The following is a 12,116-nucleotide window of genomic DNA, read 5'->3' as shown; positions in this document are numbered from 1 at the left end:
GATGACGGGCCAAATGATTTCCTCCTGTGCTGTAACAATTCTGTGATACCTGTGGTGAAAAACAAAATTTTTATAAGTATATCTTTTCTGATTTATGTATGCATCAGTCGCAATGCACAGCAAGGATTGCCGCATTTGCGGTTGAAAAAAAAGTTTTTAATTTTTTCTCCCTCCCTCCCCAAACATCTGTAAGTAGCTACGGTTATGGAGGGCATACTGTTCTAGTAATTTCCTGTGAATGCTATCTTGAGTCTGTGAAGCACACTCATCTCTAAGTCAGAAGGCCACTTCTATCACCACTACCCGACTTTAGCAGATTACTGTATCTGCCTAACACTTCGTTGTGGCACAGGAGGTGCAATATTTCGGGTAAGATGTGTTAAATTGAGGCCTGTCCATTCAAGTGTACAACTACCCCTTGTTTAGCATGGCTAATGTGTTTCTTAAAAACCACTTGCTAATTGAAAACATGTGAAATGAAAATCACTTTCCCATAAGCTAATATGTAGTAAGAATGGGTTAAGTTCCTGACCTGTAATTTTTACTTTAAAATCCTATTGACTGCCTTGAACCTAACTGGCTGTTACTAACTCTTGATAACTCTTTCAACTTTCACTTACCACCCTTCCTGACTCCTGAACCCCTCCTCTCATAGCTTTCCCCTTTGACCCCTCGTGGGAGAGTGTAGGAGGGTCAGGGGGAAGCAGTGAGTGGGAGGGTCGGCGACTGATAGGGCCAATGAGGGAAGCAGTGAGCGGGAGGGTCAGAGTATGAAGGTGGCAAGCTGGGGAGGGAAACAGGGAGGGTTGTAAGTGGGGGTGAAGCAATGAATGGGAGGGAAGCTGGAATATTGGGAAGTAGGAGAGGCATCGAAGCGGCAGTTTGTTTTTAAAAAAGACTCCGCATGCTCAGTAACTACGCTAAAATGAAATGGCCGCAGCACTATTTGGGGAATGTCCCTAATTTACCAACCAGGCTAAAACAAAAATATGCTGTTCGTATGTGGTTTAAACAGGGTTACTTTTTATATTGCAGATCCCGTGTCAATATTTGAAGAATCTTGGATGAGTGGTTCCAGTGTTTTTGTTGTGGACAAATTGACTACTGTGTTTGCTTACATAAGTGACTGCAATCCTAAAGTAATTTATTGGCTGTGAAGCATTTTGTGTTGTCTTGATGATGTGAAAGGCACTATATAAATGCAAGCTCTCTTTCTAAAGCCATCAGTGTGGGAGATGTACAAAGGTTTTGGGCGGGCAACTGAACATGGGCATGTTTTGAATGCCACAAATGTTACCATGATCGGAAAATGAAGTTCAAAATTACTCTTCTAACTTGGACCTTTGGAAACCATCAAAATACATGTTCCCTTAAACTGTTTTCCTTTGGACCTGTATCATTTAATGTAGCAGATGGAATTGAATTGTGCATTCATTTTGTTATTGGTTGCATTCAAGTGGGAATTCTATTACTATCACTAGAGGAGAAACCATTGTAAGTGGTTTTTTTTTTTCTGACTTCGGATTGCAGGCATCGCATTGCTTCTATTAGGATGTTTTTTCACAAAGAACCTGTCAAGTTGCAAGCCACTTCCTCCAAGAATTTCCCGTATAATAAGTACTTAACCAATTTTTTTTGGCTTCTTGGTCTGTTGCTCTGTAAAATGTCTTAGCAAATAAGTAATCAGGTTTACTTAGTGTAGTTACTGTGTGCATTTTTTTTGCAACATTAAATATTTGTTCAAGTATCTACATTTTAAAATATCTTAACATCTGTTGCATCCCAAACAATCAAAAGTTGTTAGTTCATTAGAATTCAATTATTTTTAAAGTGACCCTGTGGACAGAATTAAGGGTAGATTTAAATTGTCTAATTTCAAATCACTTGCATCACCTGATAATTTTGGGTCCATAAACAGGGAAAGTACTGTGATTCATTATAAAATCAATTCATTCCTTTCTTGGGTTAAAAGTTATAGCAACTTTGATTTATTTTTCAGATTTATAGTCCTCCCAAATGGAATTCTGCAAATTGTAGATGTGCAAGAGGGTGATGCTGGGGTATATCGCTGCGTTGCAACAAATGCAGTTTGGAAGCGCTACAGTCAGGATGCTACTCTCACTGTATTACAAGGTAATGTTTTAACAGTTGCATCACATTACAAGGAAATCCTTGGAATTTGTAGCAAAGCTGATTAAGAGCAATAGTTTCTCCTGGAGAAGATGAAGATCCATCCATAGATATCAGAATTGAAATCTATTCTAAGATAGCGTAACAAAAATTTTCACTTAAAAGTGCATTTGTTAAACTTTGGATTCAACATTCACACAGCTATGTTTGGGAAGTCTCATTATCTGATAGCTATTCTACATTGGGCCCATGGTAAGTGCAGAATCAGATGTGTTACAGACATTCATTCTGTACTTTACGTCATAGGAAAAAGACTTTTTTACTTCACTAAGCTTGATACACAAGTTGAAATGGCAGATAAGCTGTCAAAAACAAAACCGTTGTGGCTGAGCTTTTGTTTGTTACCGTCAAAACCTAATATGTACATGGGATTTGACAAAGCTTAGTACTTATTAGTGGTTTATCTTGTCTGACATCCTTGTTGATTTTAACTGGAACTTCAGCTGGAATCAGTGAAAACAAAGCTTTTAGGGAATGTTTGTAATAAATAACTTGGTTGATTAACGAGGTATTCAGTTACATAATGGTAAATGATAAGTATATGGATAGTTAGAAACTGTAAATCCAGGTCTGCTCTGGTCATATTATTTAAGTACCAGTATTAGAAAGGGTTTCTGAAACTGGAAAATGCCATGGAAGTGATGGGGATGGTGGAGTTATTCTTGTTACTTTTGTTATGTTAACGCTTGCATAATATGTGAACCATCCATTGTTATTCAAATGTACTGTGGAAGGTCTAATCTCATTATCTGTTGTTAATTCTGATTAGTATAACCCAAAATAAGACACAACAAAAGAAAATTGATCAACACTTACAACAAATCTTGTGTAAAAATGTTCACTGGTGAAGCAGCATCACAAAATGGAATTTAGTTGGCTTCCATTAATCAGAATTGCAGTGTTTGATATATATGAATTTTGTGTGCTGTGTAATTCTATACCTATTAGTTTTTTAAAAATTTGCTAATGTGATATAAGTGACAGTGCCATCACTACATTTATTGCAGAGTCTAGTTGCCCTGAGAAAGTGGTAATGGATCATCCCCTTAAACCATTGCATCCCTTTTGCTAATGGTGTTAGGTAGGGAATTCCAGGAATCAGAGAGGCATAAAATCATGGAATGGTTTTAGCACAGGAGGAGGCCATTTGACCCACCACGCTGGCTCTGCAAGAGCAATTTAGCTAGTCCCACACACTTGCCCTTTCTGCATAACCTTGCAAATCTTTTTTGTGCATTCCAGATCCTGACTATAAAAAAGTATTTCCTCATGCCACCTTTGGATCTTATGCCATTCACCTTAAATCTGTGTCCTCTGGTTCTTGACCCTTCTGCCAATGGGAACAGTTTCTCTTTATCTACTGTGTCTAGACCCCTCATGATTTTGAACACCTCCATCAAATCTCCTCTCAACCATTTCCTCTCTGAAGAGATGTCATGGAACCATCATATTTTTCCTGATATCACTGGGCTACTGTAAAGCAGGCTTATATTGGTGTTTGTGTGTGTTTACAACTGGCAGGATAAATAAGACAAAGTTATTACATTGATTTTTCCCAAAAGTGCTGCCCATAATGATAACATGAAGAAAACTAACTTCTAAAGACAAGTTGAAACAATGGGATTTACAGATCAAAAAGAGAGAAATGTATTTAAGGAAGGATGGAAGGCTGTGAGGCGTGTGTGAGATCTTGAAAGGTGCACTGGGGGAAACAGACTTGGGAAGAAAAGCTCTAGCCACCCTGGATAAGTTTGCTGTTCCACTAACCAAAGTGATGTTAAAAACCTTTGGAATTCCATTGTCCAGTGGGCGCTTGTGGTAATGTTGCTGGATGACTTTATAAATTCGGAATCTATTTGGACTGTTGCCTTAAAGGGGGTGTGTAGTTGGGAGACTTGTTAAGTAGAAATTTTAGGAACTGGGTAATTGTAATCTTGTGTGTTTAAGTTGTTTCTGCTTTTGTTAATAAATGTTTTACTTTGATCTTTAAGACCTCTAAAAGTGGTAGTGGACTCATTACATCTGACTTCAGTACACAAACCTCAAAATAAATACAAATTGCGAAATCGTTGTGATAGCGTGGCCAAGTTACCCTTGTAGATTTGGTCAACCTGGCAAATATCACTTGCCATATCATAACAGAGAACACCTTCAGCTTCTCCAATCTGTTCATATATATGAAGTTCCTCAGCCACAGAACCTTTCTCGTAAAAATTTCTATACCCTTTCTAAAGACTTCACATCCTTCCTAAAGCGTGGTGTCCAGAATTGGACACAGTATTCAGGTTGAGGCCAAACCAGTGTTTTCTAAAGGTTCATCACAACTTCCTTGTTTTTCTACACTTTGGCTCTGCTTATAAAACTTAGGACACTTATGGCTTTTTAACTACTATCTCAACCTACCCTGCCACCTTCAATGGTTTGTGCCCATAGACCCCCAGGTCTACCTGTTTCTGCTTTAGAATTGTACCCTTTGAAGGGCCAGGAAGTGAGCTACCTGCTAAACAGTACCCAGCCTCTGTACTGTTTTGTAACCATGTTGTTGATATGTCTGGTCCAGTTAAACTTCTGGGTAATGGTAGACCTCAGGATATTGAGGATACAGGATTCAGCAATGATAATGGGGATAATGATCAATGAGCCTGCCAGTTTGAAACTTTTCTTGATGGAGATTCATTGGCCAACGTTTCTGTGGCATGAGTATTATCTTGTCCATATCCAGTTGCTGACATTGAGAAGTTGTAAGTGGAGCTGAACAACAGAATCAGCAGCAAATTAAGATTTTTATGCTTTAAAGTTTAGTCTACAGTGTAAAATTTAAGGGGGTGGAAATTCTAGTGTTTAATGCTATGATTGTAAGGCATTGCTCTTAAATTTGTTGAATATGGCAGTTCTTTTTTGCCAGGTATTTATTTATTTTTTTATTTTTTGTTTTGGATTTCCAGCATCCGCAGTTTTTTTTATATTTATATTTTTTTTGTTTTTATGGCAGTTCTCTTAATCTAATGTTTGTTGATTTAAAAAAAAAATCATACTCGAACTGGTTCTTCATAGAAATGAAAAAGCAGTCAAAGGAACGTGTTTGGTGATGTCAGCCAAGTGTCTTTATGTGGAACCTATTTAAACCTAGTCTGTGTGCTGTGTACACTTTCAGGTCAAATTTTAAATTGTACTATTCTTTGTCCAGTTTTGCAGTTTCTAGGATATGCGATTCTTTTTTATGTTGACTTGCAAGAGTAATTTCTCCACATGAAGTGTAGGACAGTGGCCTGCTGTTGCAGTAATTTCTTGTGCAGCTTTTTAAAAATCCCAAATTTAAGGTTAAGATACAGTTAAACAAAAACCTCGTGTTTGTAGAATAGTCAAATACAAATGAAGGTGAATGAATATTGTGCATCTACTTGCTGCCTAATAGATGCTTACAGGATTGCCAGGATGACACTGCCTACTTTTAGCTAATACATTTAACTAGTATTGACTAGAAATTTTTAGGTGATACATATTATCCATTTAATAAAACAAAATTAACTCATAATATCTTGCTGAGCAATAAATAAGTTTCAATTTTTACTGCATGATTTTATTCAAAAATAGCTTATTTAAAACATGTTTCACCAAATCTTTCTTTAAATAGTATACATTCAAAAATCCACTAGGAAAATTAATATTTTATTTATTATACTTTTGGTTGAAATTTCTCTCATACAACGGTTTCATTGCATGTAAGTATTTATTATCCAGTGACTCCTTTTTTGAGAAAGGACAAAGATATACAGGCTTTTTCTTGTACCACCCAGAACTTCTGCTCATATTCTATAACACTAATACAACACAACAGTGTGTGTCACCCCAAGCATTGGCAATCTCTCCAGTCAGTCTTCCTCTAATAATCTTCGATCAGAATGCTGTCATTGATTTTCCCCTTTTCCTTATTTCTGTTGATGGGATTGGTCCCCTCATATCATGACTTGTTTCTTAATTCATTGCCTGCCAGATTAGATTTCAAATGCTGTGCTTAATGTCTTACTGACTTTATATCCTAAAAGCAATTGTTGCTAGCTGCGCCATTATATTTGTTCCAAAAAAATTGGAGGAACTATCCTGTGTTATCAATTATGTAAAATGTTTTTTAGCTGCTGAAAACACCAGCAATACTATTCTGCTATTCAGGTGCCAATGTGTAACTGAGTGACTGCCTGCTGAGCAGAGGTGTAACGGGCTGAGAGAGTTAATATCTTTACTAGAACGTCTCCTACCAGCTAAACTTTAAAGCTTCAAAATATTACTCGATGGACTACTTTCTTTGTCCAACACCTTTATCCTTTAATAAGATACAGTAAGCTATATAGGCCTTGAATATCTGGAAGGGTTCTGTCAGTTTCCTGTTGTAACTCTGATGAAACCCATCAGAAAATGGCAGAGACCTAGTTGCATTGTAAGGGGTGGGACAGCGGCCCAAATTTTAAAAGATGAATGCCAGAGACTAGAGCCAGGGACACAGACTCCTTATCTGAGTTACCAATAGCCTGGCGCAGATGGAACCCTTATATATTTTTGGAGTTGAGGCATACCAGTCTCCAGATAGGTGGAAATGGGCACAACTGATGTATTTTAAGGTGGGGAAACTACTTTTGGGCATTTGATTCTCTTTGCTGTGGGGTTTCAGCAGGTGCTGGTGATGACTGACTGTTTCAGATTATTGCCTGATATCCAAGGTTGAATCAGCTGCAATTTCCTCCAGCTAAACATTGAGAATACCAAAACAATTACCTTTAACCTCCATCATAAGCAACAGCAACCTGCATTTATATAGTGCCTTTAATGTAAAATGTCCCAAGGTACATCAGAGGAGTATTTAAAAAAAACTTGATATCCAAAGTCTCATGAGGTATTAGAACAGGAGACCAAATTTGGTCAAAGTAGTAGCCTTTAAGGTGTGTCTTAAAGGATCAGAGAAGTAGAGAAGCAGAGAGGTTTATGGAGGGAATCCCAGAGCATAGAGCCCAGTAGCTGAACATAACAGCCAAAACAATGAAGATCAAGAGTGCACAAAAGGCTAGATAGAATTGGAGGAACACCGAGATCTCTGAGGAGCCATGGGGTGGGAAGGGTGAGGCCATATAGGGAGCCAAGGACGAGAATTTAACATTGAAGTGTTGCCAGGCAAGAGCCATTGTAGGTCAGTGAGCACGGGGTGATGGGTGAAAGGGACTTGGTATGATTTAGGATACATCCAGCAGAATGTTGAACAAGTTCAAGTTTACAGGTGATGCAAGGTGGGAGGTTGGCCAAGAGAGCATTGGAATAGTCAAGACTAAAAGTAACAAAGGCATTGATAAATATTTCAGGAATAGATGAGCTGAGACGGGTGGCTCAGTGGTTAACACTGCTACCTCACAGCTCCAGGGGTCTGGGTTCAATCTTGACCTCTGGTGTCTGTCTGTGTGGAGTTTGCACTTTCTCCCCGTGTCTGCGTGGGTTTTTGCCAGATGCCCTGGTTTCCTCTCACTGCACAAAGACGCAGTAGTTAGGTGGATTGGCTACAGTAAATTGTCCCCCAGTGTGCGTGCGTGTGTGTGTGTGTGCGTGCGCCCTGTGATGGATTAGCGTATTTTGGCCTCCACTCCAATTTCCCGTCCTCTCCCCATAACCTTTCAACCCAATAAGAACATCAGAAGCAGGCACTCTTGGTGATGGAGAGGATATGGGGTCAAATGGGACACCAAGGTTGAAAGCAGTCTGATACAGCCTTTATAGTGCTCGGGAGAGGAATGGAGTCGGTGGCTAGGGGATAGAGTTTGTGACAGGAATCAAAAACAATGGTCTGCTCAATATTGGACCTAATATCACTTCACTTCCCTGTTACTGTTTCAGGCCAAGGCAGCTCTTCTGCAACCTAGGCGACCCAAGTGAGTCCAACTACATATCTTCAAAACAAAGACTAGCTCCACCTATATCACTTTGCCTGCCTCTGCTCCCACCTCAGCCCATTTGTGGCTGAAATCCCAATATGTGCTATTGTCATGTCCATATCTGATTTATTCCAGTGCTTTCCTGGCTAGCCTCTAAAAATGAATTTAGGATTCAACACTATTGTATCCTAGACTGTACCATGTCTCACTTGGCCACCAACCTGTCCTGACTGACCTGTCTTGGCTCCTGGTTCAAATTTAAAATACTCATCATTCTCCTTAAATCCCTTTGCAGTTTTATCCCTTTCTCCAGTTCTACAGTCCTATCTCACAGTTCTATAGACCTTTAATTCTGACATCTGGTGAATTCCCCCTTCCCTTTATACCACCACTGTGATCGATTGCTTAGCCCGCATTGACTGGAATTCCCCTCCTAAACCCTTTTTTTAAGGGTTTTTTAAGACTTCCTAAAATGTACCAGTGTGGGTCATCCCTCCTGATATTACCTTGGTTTAGTGCCTGTTTCAGATTACACTTTGGGAATTTTTTCTACCTTCGTCTTTATTTGTATGGCTGGGGAAGCGATTTTCTAGTTTGATGTCAAGGTTAACTATCAATTCAATGGCTTCAGCTGACATGCTATGAATGGTTGTGATGTCACCAGGAATGGATCACTTGTTGCTGAATTCAGTATATGGGCAATGGTTTTACTTGGATGGTTGCAGTCACACTGAGCTGTTCCTCATGTTCCACTTGTGGAGAAAATGGCCACATCTTCCCTGGCCCTTTCTCAAATGGTTGAGGGTTGTCCAGATTTTCTATGGGTGAAAGTTGAAACCTGGGACTTCAACACCTGGATCAGTTACCAGGTTGTGGTTGGTGATGTTTGCAGTTAGCCAGGAGGTGTGCCATCAAGAAGTAGGCCTGTTGTCAGTTTTAGGGCGCAGAGTGAATTCTAATAAGCATTACAGGATTTCAGACAAGTGTCAGTGGGAGTGCTTCATTAGCTGTCAGCCAGTGAATTTGAGGAGGATGTTTTCCCTGCAGACATCAGGTGGTTCAGTATGTGCCAGCACAAGAAGTCACTCAAGCTGTATTGGTTTCAATTTACCAGAAATAATTCTCATGGCTTCCTGGTGGTGGCTCTCTACCAAGTTTGTGTGGCGGCTCCTGAGCCAGGTTGAGCAGCAGTGTTTGCGGTTAGGTAGACCAGGGCGAGTGAAGCAGTGCATGGTGTTTAGTTTTGCTGCCCCATGCGGTACCCACCAGTTTCCGTACGAGATTGACTCTTGCCCTGACCTTGCTTCTGGTGCTCTAGAGGTGGTGTTGGTAGGTCAATATATAGTCAGGAGTTATGCCAAGATATTTTGGCATTGGGTTGTGGGTGAGTGGTTGACCACAGAACTGGATATGGAAGTTATGGAAGGTTTTCCGCCCACGGTGGTTGACAGGGCCCTCAACTCTGTCTGACCCATCTCCCGCGTATCCGCCCTCACATCTTCCTCTCCATCCCAGAACCATGATAGGGTCCCCCTTGTCCTCACTTATCACCCCACCAGCCTCCGCATTCAAAGGATCATCCTCGCCATTTCCGCCAACTCCCAGCATGATGCCACCACCAAACTCATCTTCCCTTCACCCCCCCCAGTGGCATTCCACAGGGATTGTTCCCTCTGGGACACCCTGGTCCACTCCTCCATCACCCCTTACACCTCAACTCCCTCCCATGGCACCTTCCCATGCAACTGCAGAAGGTGCAACACCTGCCCCTTTATTTCCCCTCTCCTCATCATCCAAGGGCCCAAACACTCCTTTCAAGTGAAGCAGCATTTCACTTGCACTTCCCTCAACTTAGTCTACTGCATTTGCTGCTCCCAATGCGGTTTCCTCTACATTGGAGAAACCAAACGCAGACTGAGTGACCGCTTTGCAGAACACCTTCGATCTGTCCGCAAGCATGACCCAGATCTCCCTGTCGCTGGCCGTTTCAACACTCCACCCTGCTCTCATGCCCTCTTGTCCATCCTTGGCCTGCTGCATTGTTCCAGTGAAGCTCAACGCAAACTGGAGGAACATCACCTCATCTTCCGACTAGGTGCTTTACAGCCTTCCGGACTGAATATTGAGCTCAACAATTTTAGATCATGAATTCTCTCCTCTATCCCCATCTCCTTTCCGATCCCTCCCCCTTTTTTTCCCAATAATTTATATAGATTTTTCTTTTCCCACCTATTTCCATTATTTTTAAATGTATTTCCATCCATTGTTTTATCTCTACCTTTTAGCCTATTTCGACCCCCCCCCCCCCACCCCACTAGGTCTATCTGTACCTTGCTTGTCCTGCTTTCTACCCTTAATGTCACCTATTAACACATTCCTTAGATAATATCACCGCCTTCAATACCTCTTTGTCCTTTTGTCTATGAAATCTTTTGGCAATCTCCACTGATCACTGGCCCTCTATCCAGCTCTACCTGTCCCACACCCCCCCTTAAACCAGCTTATATTTCACCTCTTTTCTATTTTTACTTGGTTCTGTTGAAGAGTCATACGGACTCAATGTTAACTGTGTTCCTCTCCGCAGATGCTGTCAGACCTGAGTTTTTCCAGGTATTTTTATTTTTGTTTTGGACATGGAAGTTCTTGCCTTGCCTTCGAGTGTTTAGCTGGAAAGCTGAAACAGTAGTCTTGGCAGTGTTTGGTCGAAGTCTCCATTTTTTGAAGTAGACTTCCAAAGAACATAGATCCTCAGTGAGTGTTTTCTCAATGTCCTGAGGTTCTTTAGCTTGAAAAATCAGTGCCAAGTCGTCAGCATATGCGATGAGCTGTGACTTTGTGGGAGGGAGGTCACTGGTGTAGAAGCTGAAGAGAGCCAGTGCAAGGACCTTGTGGGCAGCTGATTTGATCTCCAAGGTGCACACTGAACTGTTGGTTGCTGATCATGGAGTTGATTAGTTATAGACTTTTCACGCAGTGGATGATTGTTTGGGGAGTTTCAACAGCATGTGTGCATGGCACACTGTCTTGGGACAGAATAAGTCAACAAAGGTGGTTCCTGTTTTCAGGCCCTTCTGGAAGCTGGTCTCAAAATGTGAAGTCAGTGCCTGGATTGCTTGGAGCAGTTGTGGCGTCTGAAAAACCCACCTGTTGAATGGGCATTGCTGTTTCCACGTTTCTATTTTAAAGGTCCTTTATAAATGTAAGATAACATAAGAAATAGGAGTAGGGGTAGGCCATTCAGCCCTTCAATCTTGCTCTGCCATTCAGTGAGATCATGGCTGACCTTGGCTCTGGTGTTCTAGAGGTTTTGTTAGTAGGTCAGTATATAGATATAGTAGCAATGTTGCTTGTGCCCACATGTCCAATGTAAAGTAAGTGGCCTTCCACTGACTAGACAACCACAGGAAATATTTCTCTCATTCTACAGATGCCTTCCGCTGTTTTTTGCTATATTTGATCTTTATTTCAATCCATCATATTTTTAAAAAGGCACAAATTTACACTTAATGTCACTGTAGTTCAGCTTTTAAATTCAGTTAGAATAATTACAGTAATAGAGGAAAAACATAACTTGTATTAACCATCTTTATTTAAATTGAATGTGGTAAATAGAATTTTTTTATCCATCCATTGGATGGATGGCCGGCAATTGTTGCCTATCCCTAATTGCTCTTAATATTAAGAACGATAGTGGTAATGTTAATGATTTGGAAATCCAGAGGCTCATGCTAATGCTCCAGAGAGATTAATTCAAATCTCAACATGGGAGCAGGTGGAATTTAAGTTGAATTAATTAATCAACCTGGAATAAAAAGCTAGTCTTAATAATGATGATCATAAAACTATTGGACTGTTGTAAAAACCCAACTGGTTCACTCTTCTTCAAGAAGAGAAATCTGCCAACCTTACCAGGTCTGGCTTAGACATGACTCCAGACTGACAGCAATGTGATTAACTCTTAACTCCCTTTGGAAATGGCCTCACAAACCACTCAGTTGTATCAAGTGGCTGCAG

At 40.6% G+C, this 12,116-nt stretch overlaps 1 protein-coding gene across 1 annotated transcript in view; it reads left to right on the top strand.

Annotated features, from left to right (window-relative positions):
- Positions 1–12,116, top strand: part of igdcc4 (immunoglobulin superfamily, DCC subclass, member 4) — a 140,446-nt gene that overhangs the window by 54,794 nt on the left and 73,536 nt on the right. Inside the window, exon 4 of the mRNA XM_041174907.1 lies at positions 2,000–2,133. Coding sequence (XP_041030841.1) covers positions 2,000–2,133 — 134 coding nt within the window. The remainder of the gene's footprint in view (positions 1–1,999; positions 2,134–12,116) is intronic.

This window comes from Carcharodon carcharias, chromosome 26 (genome assembly GCF_017639515.1).
Source record: "Carcharodon carcharias isolate sCarCar2 chromosome 26, sCarCar2.pri, whole genome shotgun sequence".
NCBI lineage: Eukaryota > Metazoa > Chordata > Chondrichthyes > Lamniformes > Lamnidae > Carcharodon > Carcharodon carcharias.
Note: the sequence above shows the minus strand (reverse complement) of the source record. Positions and strands in the feature narration are given on the sequence as shown.